This window comes from Balaenoptera acutorostrata, chromosome 12 (genome assembly GCF_949987535.1).
Source record: "Balaenoptera acutorostrata chromosome 12, mBalAcu1.1, whole genome shotgun sequence".
NCBI classification, from domain to species: domain Eukaryota; kingdom Metazoa; phylum Chordata; class Mammalia; order Artiodactyla; family Balaenopteridae; genus Balaenoptera; species Balaenoptera acutorostrata.
This window is the reverse complement of record NC_080075.1, coordinates 20,137,917-20,156,378: the sequence shown is the minus strand read 5'-3', so window position 1 is coordinate 20,156,378 and position 18,462 is coordinate 20,137,917. Positions and strand designations below refer to the sequence as shown.

The 18,462-nt window shown below is 35.5% G+C and overlaps 1 protein-coding gene across 4 annotated transcripts in view; it reads left to right on the top strand.

Moving 5' to 3' along the window:
• The window catches only part of CTNNA2 (catenin alpha 2), a 1,204,911-nt gene that overhangs the window by 1,142,344 nt on the left and 44,105 nt on the right, over positions 1–18,462 (top strand). For all 4 annotated transcript variants that reach the window (XM_007193016.2, XM_057558785.1, XM_007193017.2 and 1 more), the window contains exons 15-16: positions 5,278–5,459; positions 14,743–14,848. In XM_007193016.2, coding sequence (XP_007193078.1) covers positions 5,278–5,459; positions 14,743–14,848 — 288 coding nt within the window. The remainder of the gene's footprint in view (positions 1–5,277; positions 5,460–14,742; positions 14,849–18,462) is intronic.

Sequence of the window (18,462 nt, the reverse complement as noted above, 5' to 3'; positions counted from 1 at the left end):
GATCTGATGAAATATAGAAATGATCAGGCCCTTTGTTCCTAAACATGACATCTTATAAACTCTTTCCTCACAAGCTGACATAGTTAAAATTGATCAGCAACAACTCTTGGGCATTTAACCTTCATGATAAAATATATTGTTTGGAGTCACACAAACCTGATTTTAAATATGAACTTGGCCAAGCTGTGTGGCTTTGGGGTAACTTTCTTAACCTGACCCTGCCTCATCTCCTTGTGTGTGTGTGTGTGTGTGTGTGTGTGTGTGTGTGTGTGTGTGTATAGCATCCTACTTCATAATGTTATTAGGAGAAATGCATGATGAAATGTATCACGAGTTATTATATAATGTTAAGTTGATGAAGAAGAAGATGATGATGCTTGTAGCACAAGGTAGTCATTCATTAGAAGGCTGACCAATAACTTAACCTGAAAGAGCTAGATAATTCAGACCATCGTGAAAGTTTTTACTTGAATTAATGAGACAAGAACCTCAATTTTCCAGTTCACTTCACAGCCTGCGACAGGTAAAAGTCACCCACTCCTTAATTACTTATGCTTATTATCCTGCTTTAAAACCAAGTGAGTAGAAATGGGCACATTAAGTTTTAACCTTTTAAATCATTATTTATAAACATTTATGTACTTAAAGCCTTAAAATGTTAGACTCTTGCTCTGTGTTTAAGAAACTAACATATCAGTTTGGAGGTCCATAGACTTTAAAAGTCATATTTCATCCTGGGATTGGAAAAATAATCCTTTTGAGATTGGAAAAAAAGCTCCTTGAGATTTAGATTGAAGAAAAAGATTCTGGGCTGAGTGGTTGTTGGCTTGTGTCAGTGATTTGCACTTTCATTTAATAAATAAAGTTTAAAACAATCACAAAAAAATGGTTGGATGTTCAAAGGAAAGGCTAGGAGCATGGAACAGGGTGGTTAAAAAACTTTGTGAATTCAAGTCTCTGATGCCACTGACTTGGGGCCTCAGATCAACAATCTGGACAGCTGTGCTTAGCTACACAGAAAGCAGCCAAAAATCTCAGACCGCCCCAGGTGATCACATGACACAAACAGAAAAGCTGATTTGTTGTCTTGCCCTTTGGCCATGAAAATCATTTTTCTCATGTTTCCTTAGTTTGAGGGAATGAACGATTGCATGTGATATATTTTGTATTCAACTTGATTTGAATGTAGCCAGCCTCTAATTTTTGTTTTCCTAGCTAGAACGGCTTTAATGTGTTAACATTTCAAACTGCTGAGTTACATTGATAAGACCTAATTAAAACTCATGTGTTGAATTTTAATTTGATTAACTTGCAAATTTCACAGTTTGTTATCTACTGTTTATAGATAACCTTTTTTTAAATTCCAGTTTCAGAAAAGGTCAATTATGAATTTTTAAAAGCTAAGAGCATTTTAATAATATTTAGGAAACAACTTTACTTCATCGATAGCTACATAAGCAGAAGCAAATATAATGACTCTTACATCCAAATCACACACCATTAAGTGCATTATGCGGGCAGAGCACCCCTAGAGTCAAAATAACATCTTCTTATACAAATCTGCTTTAAGGAGCCAGTTTTTCTTCAGAATCGTGCCCTTAGAAAACGTATGTCAGTTCTGTTAACTTCTCTCAAACTATGTTGATGCAGTGAGTGGAAAAATGTGTAAGCAGTCAATCAAGAGATATGTATTTAGCTTCTACACTGTGAAGGATGCTGGGGTCTCTACCCTCAGGAAGCTCAAAGAGAAGTCAGAGGTAGGGCATTACTCGAAATGAGTGAGTTAGAGCAAGGGAGTTAACATTCAAATGCTCAACTGCACAATTGAAACTCAAGTGATACAGTTGATAGACACATGCACACCCTTTAATGCACAAATTGACCCTTTTGGGACAATGACAGGTTTATTGCTAGAATCTGGAGATTGAATGTAGAGTATGGAGGTCTGCCAGGTAGTTTTATAGATTCTTTTACAGAGAAACACCTAATGGATGCTTTAAATGATGCTGGTTAGGGCTTGTGAGGTTTAAGTAAAACATGATTATCAATTTTGTATGAGGAAGACAAATGAATCTAAGACAGCATTAGAACATCAGACAGGGATGCTTCAGGAAACTTCTGCAAATCCAAACCTATCTCAAAGGTATTGGAATAGCTAGCTGCCTTACAATTAGTACGATATTGCTTTTGTGAGTTTATAACAAGCTCTTTTGTATATTAGCTATCTTTTTAAATTCAATTTTAAAAGTACTGTAAAGGGACTTCCCTGGTGGCGCAGTGGTTAAGAATCCGCCTGCCAACGCAGGGCACATGGGTTCGAGCCCTGGTCCAGGAAGATCCCACATGCCACAGAGCAACTAAGCCGGTGCGCTGCAACTACTGAGCCTGCGCTCTGGAGTCCGCGAGCAACAACTACTGAAGCTTGCGTGCTTAGGGCCCGTGCTCTGCAACAAGAGAAGGCACAGCAATGAGAAGCCCGTGCACCACAATGAAGAGTAGCCCCTGCTTGCCACAGCTAGAGGAAGCCCGCGCACAGCAACGAAGACCCAACACAGCCAAAAAATAAATAAATAAATAAATATATTAAAAAATAAAAATAAAAATAAAAATAAATAAATAAAAGTACTGTAAAATATTTTTCAAATATTAGTATTTTAATACTTTAACTATTTTATTTGCACCAGTCTGGCTTTTAAAATATGGATTGTAATTTTTGTATACACACTCATACACATATTTATCTACATAAGTATATAGATACATCATACACACACACTCACATGCTATTTGTATAAAGTCACACACATGCATGCATGGGATTTCATAGACATGGCTGTTTATTAGTAAGATGTAGCATCTGGGAAGCTGCTGGTTCAAGGACACCTTTATGCAATCAGACAAAGTCACCCCTGTACCCTGGGCAGATGAAGGATTGTCTAGGATGCTCAGCCTGGTGGACAGAGCCTAGAGTTTTAGTGACCTTTGCCCCACTGGGCTGGGACCACTGGGCAGTGTCTAACCCGAATGGTCCTGCATGGTGATCCCATTGTGCACAATGGTTAAGTATGGTGTTAGCTGACCTGGGTTTGAATCCTATTCTTATAGCTCATTAGTTGTGTAATATTCAGAATTTAATTAACTTCCCTGGATCTTGGTATCATCATTAATAAAATAAGGGTAATAATAGTATTAATCTTGTAGAATAATTAAGTAGATTAAATTTTTGACATTCATAAGCCTTTTTGTACAGTACCCAGTATACATGCCTATGTTCAAGGAATCATGTCAATCTTATATTTATAGAGAGTCACATAGTCTCTGAGCCTATCCCTTCTCTTTGATGGCAACTAAGTAATAAGCTAGAGGAGCATCTAGAAGAAAACTCATACAGAAATGATGATAATATAATGTTAACAATAATCCCACACATGCTTACTTTCATTTTACATTTATTATTTCATTTTCTGTCCACCATAAGATTTTGAGGTAATTGTTTACTATTCTTATATTATAGAACGTTAAGGATGTGATCCAGTAGCAATGAGGCCTTAACCCAAGTCAGTTACAGAGCCAGGTTGAGCCCAGTTTTTCTGAGCTTATATCCACTGATATTTCTATTAGATACCAGCTACCTACCTCTCCTTTGAACAATTCACTCACATTGGGAGGAACTTTACAATATAGAAAGAAGGTTTTTTTGTGCTATTTACTTGTCCTTTGCAACAGCTGTCGGTACCCCAAATCATGCTCTTCTGGAGAATATGTGCATCCCAGAATGAGAGGGATACCAGTGCTGACACACTGATCCACGTGCTACTTTCAGTGAAGCAGGTTGTAAATGGTTCTTTGAGGATGCAGTGAGGTGATGTCAAACATTTCATTCAGTGCCTGCTACATAAATAGTGTCTAACAAATACAGTTGATTCTCTTTATTCATGGCGTTTATGTTCTATAAAGTCACCATGAATGCTTAATTAGCAACTATGGAATCATTGCTCCTAGGGAAAATACAGGGTTAGCTTCCTGAGAGCTGCTAGTCTTAATATTTCCTTCAACCCATCAATATGTAATCTTGTTTAATGAGTGTTTCTGTTTAGATACCTTATTAGATAGTTTTGGTTCATGAACATTGAGCTCACAGCTGGGAGCACTAAAACTCATGCCTGAACGAAGTTCATCTAATACATGTATTTTCTCCATTAGGCACATCGCAGCCTTTTTGTGCTTAGAGACATAAGACAGCACTAGGATTGGGGGCCAAGTTAAACAGCAAAACCACCAATAAAAAGTACAAATATGTGAAAAATGTGGTACTAAATAGATTGTAGAAAGGACGCTTGTTTATGGTATGAGTGTTGAAACAAGAAAGCAGAGAAACCCTTGTTCAGCCTCATCTGGGAACATGGTTGTCGCATGACTCAAAATTTTGGTAGCTCTGTGTATGTCTGTGAATGTCTGAAAGCACCACAAATATTGATTTGGGGATTTCAAATAGATTTTAGAGAGTAGGCAAATTTGCAAATAAAAAACCCGTGAATAGTGAGAATCAACTGTAGTTTTTCCTTTTCTACATTCCCTTACCTAGCAACTATTGAAAATCAACCTTTGCTTCTTAATCCTAAATTTGATCCCATCACAGCTTCTCTGTACATACTCATAGGCTCTCCAGGGAGCCATGTTCGACCCAGGATTTCCATAGAGGAGGACTGGGAATAGGTATGCCATCCCTGATGTGCCCTGCATAAGGGATTTTTGTTTGGCATCTAACCATGAATGGCTTCATTAACACTCACAGGACATCTCCCCACCCCACTTGGGATGCTCAGATATTCTTTAAAATTCTTTTCCTTCCCAGCAACAGAGGCCTGTTTTCTTTTTTCTGAACAGATTTCAGTGTTGAAAGAGGTGCATTCTTTCATCTGGTAAAAGTTTCCCAAGACCAAATATAAAAATCGTCAGGAATAGATTCTTTTGAACAAACATATGTCATCACAGCGACAAAGAAGTTCCGTTACTGTCAATGTGCACGTACCTTTGGAGCTCTTATTTTTTATTATTATTTTTTTTTTGTATGTGGGAACAGGGACAGGGAATGTGGGGACCTTACCAGTCTGTGCTTTTGCATTCTTGGGGCTGGAGAAAAAGTACTTTCCAGAATGGTGGGGCAGCCTATCAGCCTTGTCAGGGTCTGACTTTGCCATTAACTGGAGGCAGAGTCAACCTCTTGTCTGTGCTTCTTTGTCACCATTAGTCACACTTTTCCTGTAACCCACACAGGCCATCATGGCACAACTACCGCAAGAGGAGAAGGCAAAAATAGCTGAGCAGGTGGAGATATTCCACCAAGAGAAAAGCAAGCTGGATGCTGAAGTGGCCAAATGGGACGACAGCGGCAATGATATCATTGTGCTGGCCAAGCAGATGTGTATGATCATGATGGAAATGACAGACTTCACAAGGTGAGGCCTGGAGACAGGAAGAGGAAGATTTTCTCATTAAAAATAACAGAAGCATAACAGTGTGTATTAGCATGTGAAAAGCCTGCTGAAAAATTAAAAGACTACATCAAAACAAGGTAGTGGTATTATAAAATTTACATGTGTAAGTCAAAATGATCTGGACCTGGTTCTTAGCAGATAGGTCTTTTTGGTCAAAAAGAACAGATTCATTTCTGTAATTATTATTGTTTTAATTATCCATCCTAAGTCAGTTATAAAATCAAACCCCTGGGGCTTGGGTGACTCATTTTTGGTCTATGCTGTTTTGTAGTGTGTTTAAGTATTATTCTGAAGATAAGGTGTATGATTTGCTAATACCCCTTTGGAAAAAATATATATCTATATATATCTATATATATATATATATATGTGTGTGTGTGTGCGCATGTAGACATGTAATATGGTTTAATGCTAGCTCGTGGTTTAGCATTAATCTCAGCTCATATTTTATCCTTACATACAAAGAATCAGGTTCAACTATCTGATTCTGTAATTTTGACAGGGAAATTAAACATTGTATAAGTTTTAGATCCTTTTGCTCTGAGCAGTGCTTTTAATAAATCAAGATACCAGTCAGAACTTTGACAGGAGCCTTTTCCTCATCAGGGGCCATTGCTGTTTCTGCCATTGCATTTTTAGTTTCCTCTTTAAAGGGAGATGACATTTCTGCCCTTCCTACCACCCAAAGGGCAGACGAAGGGAGAGCAAAGCACAATGAAAGATCCCTGGATTTTTAGTCCAAATACCAGGTGATTTTGGACCTGTCTCATACTGTCTTTATTCATTTGTAAAGTGGGAAAATAATACTCTTCTTATCGACTTTCACAGGAGAGTTTTAAAATCCAAAGAGGTAATGAAGTTGTAAATTATGCTGCCATATGAATGAAAGCTATCATTTTTCTGTAGATTTCTTTTTCTGAGAAACACAGACACACACAGACACATGAGCAAAGATGTTTTAATGATTCAACACAGTATTTGTTATTAAAGTTATATAAGATGTGTGGCAATGTGAAGGCACTACCTTATGGACGAAAATTTTTTAAGTGATTGTTGAGTGCTTTTAATAAGAAAAGCCTACAATTAATTATAGGTTATAATAAAATATGGCACATATCTGCCTTTTTCCCTTTACCTTTTGCCTCTGGCCAATATGTACTAATGACATCGCTTGGTCCTTTCTCCAAATATTTAAAAATTGTTTTTGACTTTAGTGGAATGACTTTAAAGTTATGAGGGTGACCTTCGAGATTTTAAATGTCATTGTATTCATTAGGAGTTCAAATTTGGACATTTGGCTGGTCTTTGTCGGTTTCACAGATTTATTTCACACAAAAAATAATAGTAAGATAACTCAGTCTGAGCCATTATTTAAGTCTGAATTTCCTACAAATCAGGCTATCATGGCAGCCCACAGTCATTGCTTTTCAAGGCCTGTGATGACTTAATTTGCTTGCTTTCAACACTGTATTCATACTTTATCTGATGGATATTATACAATCCATTAATAACATCACTTGAACAAATAATCTCATTAATTTAAAGTGAATGATGAATCAAGTCATGTTGCTAGTTTAGATCAGGAAGACATTTTATAATGCTCTAGATTATATATAACTGTGTCAAGGAAGAGAGATATACTTGAGGGGGTCTTGTTAGATGATGTTAAATAAGACAGACTTTCTATCAGTCAAAGTATAGTTTTAAAAGTGAAAAGAGGGCCACTTCAGTTCCTGAGGGATTTTGTATAATCATTTTATGCTGATTTGAATAATGAAATGTCTAGAGTGCTACTGGTTATCATTTTTTCCCACTGCCTGATGAGTAATTTTGTGCCCCTTCATGAGGGCAAAGGGAGGATACAGTTAATAACCAGAGACACAGGAGAGAGTGTGAATTGGAAATGGAGCACAGGAAGCTGAGGTTTTGCTGCTGCCCCCATCTGCTGTGCAAAGAGGTAGCTAATTTGAGTCTTTCTTTGTGCCTCTCACATAAGTTCACTGCACTTGACCCTATACATTATTATTATTACCCTTGCATTTTCCACTTTAAGGAGGAATAATTTCAGCTCTATACCTCTAATGGCTCTTACGTATTATGTTCCCTTATTTAAAGGAAAGGATATAGCTGAGTAGGAATTGAAACTTGACTACCCTCTTACATTTAAAGGGTGTTTGGGTGCAAGAAAAAAACCCTTGCATTTATGATTTTGTTGTTTTATTCTTATCAGTAGCTAATTCATTAACTTGATTCAGTAATCTCAATGACATCTACTCCATTATTATTAAAATTGGAGAGGTTCTGCCTCATTATTTGTGTAATAACTTCTTCATGGCAGATAAAACTGATTATGCCTCATGTCTGTTTCCTGCTCAGTTCTTGACTTCCAAGAACTGAACAGGAAACAGTTCATCATCTCATGGTGATGGCAGAAATGCTGTCCTGCATAGGGTGAATCCATACCTCTCATGTCACTTTCAGAAAGAAATAGCATGGGCCAGTCTTGTATCCCAATAACAAAAGGTGTGCAGTTGGCAGCAGTTCAGGAAAGAAACCCAAGTTTAATTGTACAGCAAGGGACAAAGCTGTCTCTTGAGATCAACTGTAAGTTCTGATCTTGAAAGGAACTGGGTTCAGGCTAAAACAAAAAGCTTTCAGGGTACAATCTACTGTACTACAGTAAAGAATCATGTAATCACCCCGCTATTCCCAAATTTCATTCCTGCCTTGGTATGGACACTCAGGGCTTCAGGCCAAGTGACAGCTTGACTAGTCTTTCAGTTCCAATTCTTGACTTTTGTCAGTTCATGCCATGCCGTATCTGGCCATTAAAGGGCATCCATCTAGCTCCCTTTGCACCAAAACTTTCTTTCCTCTTTGCACAGAATAATATAAAAATCTTGAGTTTGCTATCCAAGGCCTACCTTTATTGACCCTTAGATTCCTTCTCAATTTTGTGCATATTTGTATTTCAACTTCAAGATCATCATATAAATGTTACTTCCTTGAATAATTCAACTTATGGTCCTACAGTCTCACCTGATTTATCTTTAATCCCCAGATTAATACAACTTTTCCACTGTGCTGTCCTTAGACTGCTTCAGCTAACTGGTGAAAGTGGTATTTCCCAACTATGTTTTATGGACTGTGGTTCTGAAAAGGGGCTTCTGTGATTCAGTACATTTACAAATATACTCCTTACTTACTATATCTCATTACTGGAGAGTCACATCATATATTGATCTGTTAGAGGTACTGAGAAAACTATAGTAAATAAATGTTTTTAATTTGGATTAACTCAGAATTTAAGAATTCTAGCTACTGAGTACATTGACTCAGAATGCACTCACACATTGATTTTTCTCATTAATACCTATTACCTTTTCATGAAATAAATATGAATTAGTTGTTAAATTGTGGATAGCAGTAATGTAGTAATAGATTTCCATGATTCTCTTTTTTTTTTGAAGTGAGCATTTCCCAGGAAAGTTTCCAAATATTGACCCTTGTATAAGAATCACCTATTAGCAAAAGAGAGAAGGTTACATGAACCTATATAGTAGAGTCAATTCTATGGCTTGATATTTTTCCAAGAAAACTAAAAACATGTTCCAAATGGAACAATAAGATGGCTTTTGTCTTTAAGGTCACAAGATTCCTCAAAGCACCTTTCAAAATGCCCAAAGTAAAGAATCTGATTAAATTAGGGAAAGACAAAGGGTATAAACCATTCACTTTGAGACTGGGAACTACAGCCAGTGGAACTAGTCCCTTTGTCCATACTGCTTTTCACTAATAGGAAGACTCAGACTTCTGATCTTTTCTGGGCAACATCCCTGGCAACACCATTCTCCTTTCTGTCTCTATGAATTTGACTACTCTAGTATCTCATGTAAGTGAAAACATACAGCATTTGTCTTTTTGTGACTGGCATATTTCACTTAGCGTAATGTTCTCAAGGTTCATCCATATTGTACATGTCAGACTTTCATTCCTTCTTAAGGCTAAATAATATTTCATTGAATGTATATATCATATTTTGTTTATCCATTCATCTATTCTTGGGCACTTGGATTGTGAATAATATTGCTATGAACATGGGTGTACAAATATCTCTTTGAGACCCTGCTTTCAATTCTTTGAATATATACCCAGGAGTGGAATTGCTGGATCACATGGTAGTTCTATGTTTAATTTTTTGAGGAACCACTGTACTGCTTTACATAGCAGCTGCACCATTTTACATTTTCATCAACAGTGCACAAAGGTTCCAACTCCTTCCCATCCTCGCCAAGACTTCTTATTTTCTGTTTGTGTTTGTTTTTATAGTAACCATCTTAATGAGTGTGAGATGGCATCTCATTGTGATTTTGATTTACATTTTCCTAATAACTAGTGGTGTTGAACATCTTTTCATGTGCTGATTAGCCATTGTATTCTTCTTTGGAGAAATGTATATTCAAGTCTTTTGCCCATTTTTTAATCAGGCTGATTAATTTTTAGTGTTGAGTTCTAGGAGTTTTTCTATATTCTGGATATCAACCCCTTGTCAGATATAGGATTTGCAAATATTTTCTCTGATTGTGTGGGTTGCCTTTTTATTCTGTTGTTTGTGTCCTTCAATGCACAGAAGTTTTAAAAATTTTGATATAGTCAAATTTGTCTATTTTTGTTGTTGTTGTTGCCTGTTTTATTGGTGTCACATGCGAGAAATCATTGCCAAATCCAATGTCATGAAATTTTTCCCTTAACTTTTCTTGTAAGATATGTATAGATTAGCTCTCATGATCCACTTCCAGTTGATTTTTGTATATGGTATAAGATATAGGTCCTGCTTCATTCTTTTGCATGTAGATATCAATTTTCCCAACATCATTTGTTGAAAACACTGTCCTTTTCCTGTTGAATGGTCTTGACAACCTTGTCAAAAATCTGCTGGGCTTTCTATTCTGTTCCATTATTTTATACATCTGTCTTTATGCCAGTACTGCACTGTTTTGATTACTGTAGCTTTGTAGTAAGGTCCCCAACTTTGTTCTTTTTAAGATTGTTTTGGCTATTTGGGGTGCCTTGACAATCCATATGAATTTTAAGATAGATTTTTCTATTTTGGCAAAATTGCTGCTGGGTTTTTGATAGGGATTACATTGATCACTTTGTGTAGTATTGATATCTTAATAATATTAAGTCTTCTAATCCATGTACATGAGATGTCTTTCCATTTATTTGTGTCTTTATTCATTCATCCATTGATGGACACTTAGGTTGCTTCCATATATTGAGTACTGTAAATAATGCTACAATGAACATAGGGGTGCATATATTTTTTTAAATTAGTGTTTTCATTTTCTTCAGATAAGTACCCAGTAGTGGAATTGCTGAATCATATGGCAGTTCTATTTTTAATTTTTTGAGGAAACTCCATACTGTTTTCCATAGTGGCTGCACCAATTTACATTTCCACCAATAGTGCACAAGTGTTCCCTTTTCTCCACATCCTTGCCAACATCTGTTATTTGTTGTCTTTTTGATATAAGCCATTCTGACAGGTGTGAGGTGATATCTTATTGTGGTTTTGGTTTGCACTTCCCTTATGATTAGTAATGTCGAGTACCTTTACATGTACCTGTTGGCCATCTGTATGTCTTCTTTGGAAATATGTCTATTCAGGCCCTCTGCCTGTCTTTAAATTGGATTATTTGCTTTTTTGCTATTGATTGAGTTCTTTATATATTTTGGATATTAACCCCATATTAGATCTATGATTTGCAAATATTTTCTCCCATTCAGTAGATTGCCTTTTCATTTTGTTGATGGTTTTCTTTGCTGTGCAGAATCTTAAATAAATAATTTGTATTAGGTTCTTCTGACGATATCAGTATTATGTTACTTAATGAAACTGTTTTTGAAGTCTTTCTTCTTCTCCTATATTCTGGAAGAATTTAAATTGCATTGGGATTATCTTCTTTTTAAAGCAGTGGTCTCTAACCTTTTTGGCACCAGGGACCAGTTTCTTGGAAGACAATTTTTCCACAGATGATGGGGTGGGGAGAGTGGGGAGCTTGCTTGCCTGCCTGCCCGCCACTCACCTCCTGCTGTGTGGCCCAGGGGTTGGGAACCCCTGTTTTAAAGGTTTAGTAAATTCCTCTGAGAAACCATCTGGATTTACTGATTTTTTGACCAGCTTTCTCTCTGACAGCCTTACTTATTTCTTTCATGGAAATCAGACTCTTTAGATTTTTCAAAATCTACTTTCTAGCCAGTGTTGGTAAATTATATTTTCCTAGAAAGTTATTGCATCCAGGTTCTCAAATTTCTTTACATGCATTTGAGGAAACTAGTATTATAATACTTCAAATTTTCTGTTTTTTAAGATAATTTAAATCTTACTTTTTTTTACTTTAGAATATTTTTCTCCTATTTTTTTCTTGATAGCAAACTAAGTGTATTTTCTATATCAGTTTTGCCCTCCATTTTTTTTGGAATCGATTTATTTATTTTCTGTGTCCTATTATTTTCTAACTCATAAATCTCTTCTCCTTATTTCTTTAATTTATTTTTTTATTGAAGTATAGTTGATTTACAATGTTGTGCCAATGTCTGCTGTTCAGCAAAGTGACTCTGTAATAGAGACATTCTTTTTTTAATATTCTTTTCCATTATGGTTTATCACAAGATATTGAATATCATTCCCTGTGCTATACAGTAGGACCTTGTTGTTTATCCATCCTATATGTAATCATTTACATATACTAATCCCACACTCGCAGTCCTCCCCTCCCCCACCCCCTTCCCCCTTGGCAACCACAAGGCTGTTCTCTATGTCTGTGAGTCTGTTTCTGTTTTGTAGATAGGTTCATCTGTGCCATATTTTAGATTCCACATGTTAGTGATTTTTATTAGTTTCTTCCTACTTTCTAAATTCTTGAGTCAGATGATTATTGTTTTTGTTATTTCTTGCATATTAATATCTGTAGTTATGGCTATTTGTGTTTCTCTGAGATTACTACTTTAGCTATCTCATCAGAATATAGCAAAAAGAGTACAAAATTGTGATTAGGGACACAGAGGTTGCAGTCCTTTTTCTCTCTCCTTATCACTCTCTGCATTATCATCTTGGGCAGGTCACTTAGCCTCCTCTTTGGGTTTCAGCTTTCTCAGTTAAAAAATGAGGAAATATTTGATGATCCCCAAATTTCTACATTGCTCTCTAGTTTCATGTAATACATCCCTGTCATCAACTTGTGACTCCAAGCATTTGAATTGAGTCTGCAATGTGAACTCTAAAGTCTCAAATCTTTAAATACAATATAATAGTGAGTCTGTGTACTGTAGTCTCTGGTGTAATCACAAAAGACATGCTTCTAATCATGCTTTAGCTGCAATATGGGAGTCTGAGCCTCAAACAAATTCAAGTCTCTATAAACGTTCTTTATTAACTTAGCACATTTTGTCAGAGTCAATCAACTGTTGAAAGTTATCATGAAAGGTTCATGAGAAAGCATTTCCTCAAATCCTTTGAAATTCTTGGGGCAAACAAACACCAAGATTGGTAGTAAAGAAAAATGAAGCATAGTGCAGCCCTTTGTGAATGGGTTAAGATGAAGGCAAAAAGTAACAACAAATATTTTGTCAGAGTAAGTTTGCAAAAAAGATTTTCTAAGGTTTGGAAGTTACAGAGAAATAAATAATAATGAGAGTAATATTAAATATTAACAGATTCTGCATCTAACCTTTCCTTTAAAAATATAAACCAAAAACAAAATAAAAGTTTATTTAGAGATAATTAAAAAAAAATAATGTGAGAGAATGGGAGCCCAATTGTCACAGATTCTTTAATTCATCCATACTATATCAAATTCACATGTGAAATCTCTGTCCATATTTTAAAAATCTATACAACAACTGAAAAAAAGTCAGTGTCTTTTGTGGAAGAGTTAATGTTACCACAGCAAAATGAAATAGCTTGTTTTGAATTTCCCTATGTATGTGTTTAAGCACTGACATGAACATAATATATTTTACTTTTACCTACTAACACTGAAAATGCCAGAGGCAAAATTAATAGAGAAACAAAATGCCCTTCATTTACATTTATTTTCTAAAGTCATTTTAAGTCTTCCATTTTATAAAACGTTATTATATAACAATGGCAATCATTGCCCAGTCTCTATGCATTCTAAATAAATCACTTCTGAGTGTTTTTTCTCTATATTTCACTACATGTCATAACTATAGGTTTATAATTTTGTAGGCCTAAAAAATGCATTGATTTTTAGATGCATATAAGACCAGTAACAATGCTAAAAATATAAGAATGAATGTATTTAGTCTATTATTTTATTTACCTCTAAAGAAAAGTGAAGAAAAATCATATCATATGCAACATTTTGTTTAAAGATTTATGATGCAGCATCATTTCCTTTTCCTTTCTAATAAATATTTAAAAGACAAGTAATATTAAACAGTTCACCTAATTGAAAGCCTTACGTGAAAATATTGGGAAAATGGTTCGGCATAAAGACATCTACTGTCACACAGTGTTCTGTGCGTCTTCCTTCGTAAGTCAGTCCTAGAAACATATAAACCAGCAAGAGTAAGAGCTCAGCAGATTTCTGAAATTCTGGCCAAACAGTTCCCAGTTATGGACAAGAGACAGTGGTTTCTTAAAGAGCCAAAGTGGACTTAAAAATATAATTAACATAATAATAGTGCTGAGCATGGTATGAAAGACAATGCATGTGCTTTTATTTTGGCTAGTCTCTGATTTAAATTTAGAATTTATCACATGATTTGCATAAACTTAGATGAGTTATTCACTTTAGTCTATTTTTTTCTTCTCTAAAATGGGAATGATGATGCCTACTTGTTAGGGTTGTTATGAAGACAAATGTATATACAACAGCATAGACACACGGTAAGCATTTACATATTAAATTCCCATTGCTCTTGTGGTGATCATCTTTTTTAAGGGACCACTGTTTAAAATATATAGAAATGCATGTAAAGAGTAAAATGTGAGCATGCACATCCAAAAAGGGAAAAATATTCCCTAAAAATGAATGCAAGTAAAGTGAATTATTTACATGGAAGTTGAAGTGAATCAAGAAAACATTCAAATTACCTCTAACGTGGTCAGAGCCAAATCAAATACAAAAGCAGAGTCCTGGACAAACAATATGGTAGGTGTGTCTATTTCCTGTCATAAAGTGGATTTCTAATTATGTTGTGTCTGTTTTTTCAGAGGCAAAGGCCCGTTGAAAAATACATCTGATGTGATTAATGCCGCCAAGAAAATTGCCGAAGCAGGCTCTCGAATGGACAAATTAGCCCGAGCTGTGGCTGATCAGGTAATATAATAGAGAAGAGCAAGCACATGCTGAGTGGGGTCATTAACTAGCTCTTGCATTCTGTAATGGGTTTTATGCACTCTATAAAATGCCCCTGAAGAATGAATTGTAGAGGATTGCTACCATTTTACAAACTGGCCTCTAACTCTGTGGAGACTGAGTTGATGCCAAAGGTGGGTTCAGTTCAGGAGGGACTAGTAAATCCAATGATCAAAATTCCTTGAGAAAGAAGAGTACCCACTTTTTAAGAGTCATAATCCCCAAGGAATCATGGATCCTGGCTGTCATTCAGAAAGTCAAATACACTGCACAATGGGGAAGCAAAAGAAAGAACTTTACTTCTTGTTATAATTGATCTCACTGTAATGATGCTCTCATAATAATTTATGCCCTAGCATAAATGGGATGAATCCATATAGTCAAGAACATCCAGATTTCAGCTTTATTTTCTTCCAGACTCAAAGGGCATCAGAGATTAACAAAATTCTCAATAGTATCTTTTATGCTTTTAGACTGAACTAAGGTACACGTTAAAATAGTTCTCAATCTGAATGTTGAATGTTTGAGCTTATTTCCACACTTTTCATCTTATCTTGCTGAATTGGAACTCTAAAATCCTGTTCTAAATATGTCTTGTTGCAATAATGGGCCATTTCTTTTAAGGGTACTTTAGGCAATACACTTTTCCAGAGAGCTGATGCTCATCTCTTTAAGCAACCAGTGGCTTACAGTTTGAACTGTTTTAAAAGGAAACTATTTTAAAATATAAATTAAGATTCTGAAATAGAAAATATTATATAAACTGTTATTTACATGGAGAAAACATTATGAGCATGAATTTGCCTACTAGACTACAAAACAATCATGCTCTCTGGAGACAATGGAAGACTTAGGATTGTTTCCTCCCCCTTAGATGGTCCTAGTCTCCTATGATTTTTGAGTTGCTTACTATAATTGTTCTCCCTCATTCCTTAATAGGACTGTTTCTCTAAATCCTTGTTGTCTTCAGCATCCCCGATTTTAGAATCCTTCAAGTCAATACTAGATTTACTCATCTTCCAAAGTCTGTAAAGAAAAATACATGATTAAACTATTAGGATTACATTTAAAATAAGCCAACAGATTGTCTCACTTTAACTTTTTTTATACATATGATGGCTAATCTGAGGGAATGTTTTTTGCTTTCTTTTGAATTTTTGAGAAATACTCAATAGTAAAGTTAATTCACTTAAATATTATCATAATTTGAGAATTTCCTGAAATTTGTAGGGATTGAAATTTGTAGCATTATTAAATTGCTAATTTCAGGACAATGTCAAATGCCAAACTTCCTACAGTTTGCAGCATAGGTTGAGTTCCATATGTCACCCAGAAAGTTCATGTAAAAGAGAGGAGAGGGACTTCCCTAGTGGTGCAGTGATTAAGAATCTGCCTTCCACTGCAGGGTACACGGGTTTGATCCCTGATCAGGGAACAAAATCCCACATGCACGCCACAACTAAGAGTTTGCATGCCACAACTAAGGAGCCTGCTGGCCTCAACTAAGGAGCACGTGTGTGGCAACTAAGACCTGGCACAACCAAAATAAAAATAAATAAATAATAATATTAATTTTAAAATAATTTAAAAAATAAAAGAGAGGGGAGACAACGAACTTACTTGAAAATATTCATGCATACATGCAAACATACAGAAATGCACCAGCCAGGAAAGAATGTTGCATTTTTTTCTGCAAATGTTGAAGGAATATTTTGCAAAATGTTGGAATGAGTGGAGTGACCAGAGATTGGCGGGTGGTTCTGAAACCAGGTTGTGTTTGGACGGACTCCTTCTTAGGAGTGAAAGTGGATGGAGTTTGGATGGCCTTTCCATTATACTCTGAATCTCAGTGGCTGAAACTATTTCTCAATATGTTTAGGCTCCTTGAGCTCAATATTTTTTTATTGTGATTCTTATTTTTGATTTTGTAATTTTGGATCCTTATTTCCAACAATTATGCAACATGAAGCATAGCCCCAAACAGTTTTGGTATCTGGAAAACACACCACACATGTACACACACAAATATCCCAGGATTCTAGATGTATTTTGAGATTGTGACAAAATATTAAAATGCTATTTAATGATGATGTAACAACAACAAAAAAGATAGATGAAGTTAAACATAACACTCTCTTTGTGGTATTCTTCTTATCATCAGTTGTGAAGCAACTTGCAATTTTTGCTAATGCTTTATCTGAATGGGGCATTTCTTTCTCAAATTCTGCACCCATTTCTACTATTTCCATGGTATAAGAGTTATTTTTCTTGGTCCACATGCCTTTATGTGTGTTTTAAATACTTCAGTTTAAATAATAGAATAGAATGAGCATTTCCAAAATGTCGATTGCTTACCTTTATCTTGCCAGAAAATATTTTTATGAAGATTTGAGATATTCACACAATATAAACATTTTACGGACTGTTGCATTTTAAATTACTGTTCCATTGAGATAGAACTTCCATTTTAATTTGCTACAAGGTATTTGTATCAAAAGCCTTGTCAGCCCTCTAGGGAGATATCATTTTAAAGTTAATTCCTTTCAGTATATGAGTCTCTGGAGTAGGATAAATATTACAGTATTAAGTACTTGTAGGAAGCTAAAAACAGTCTCTGTGGGATTCTTTCTTGATAAATGCAGTTAGTGAAAAAAAATACCACAATGGTAAGTGTTATGTATACAAAAGACCCCTTTGTCATTTATTAAATAAATGGCTATGTCAAATGACTGGCTTCACAGTATTAATGAAAGAATTCCCTTTCTTGAGCTTGAAGGAAACTTAGCTGGAGTCTTTGTCTCATACTCTTATTCTAAATAACATACTTCGGTTTGGGCTATAGGTACTCATTTCTTACAACGTTTCATCAAGGATCTGGTGATTATATGTCCTTTGCAAGTGCCAGATTGAGTCAGAACAATAGAATGTCCTGGAGAATTTTGGGCTGAACTTTGGATAGCAATAGAAAAATATTTCAATTACTGGATAGCCATTGGCATTGAAGCTTCAGAAATGTTTTAGGGAATCATGTAAATGTCTGTGGAAGTGTTCAGCTCTGCTCAGTGTGTATTTGATGGACATCTACCCACTTAAGTTACAAAGAAAATTAAAAATCTATGGTCACCAGAAGTTTTTTGATAATTCAAAATCTTTGGTGCATCCTTTGAAGGGTCTTATTGTTACACTTATGAGCTTATTTCAATTGGCTTCAAATTCATTTCATTCAAATCTTTTTCTTTTACAGTTGTCTTGATCCTTCTCAGAGTCTCTTGTTTAAAGGAAGTTTATCATGTTGCTAAAATTTGGATAAATATGGAATTCCAAGAAGTGTAATAGAGTTCCTTTAGTGAATGATACATGTCTTAGAAAGCCAAAAGAAACAAGTGCATTTTCCCCCAACTAACTGAATTGAAACTCTATCTTGCACTATGGCAGAGAGACTGCCACACAGGATGATTTCCTTCTAGCATCTGTTGCTTTGTTCTCTGTGTTAAAATAACTTTGCTTGTAGTGAACATTGAATGGGCCACTCAGGAAAAACCTATAGAATATTGTTTTCTTAGCAGTTTAGAAGA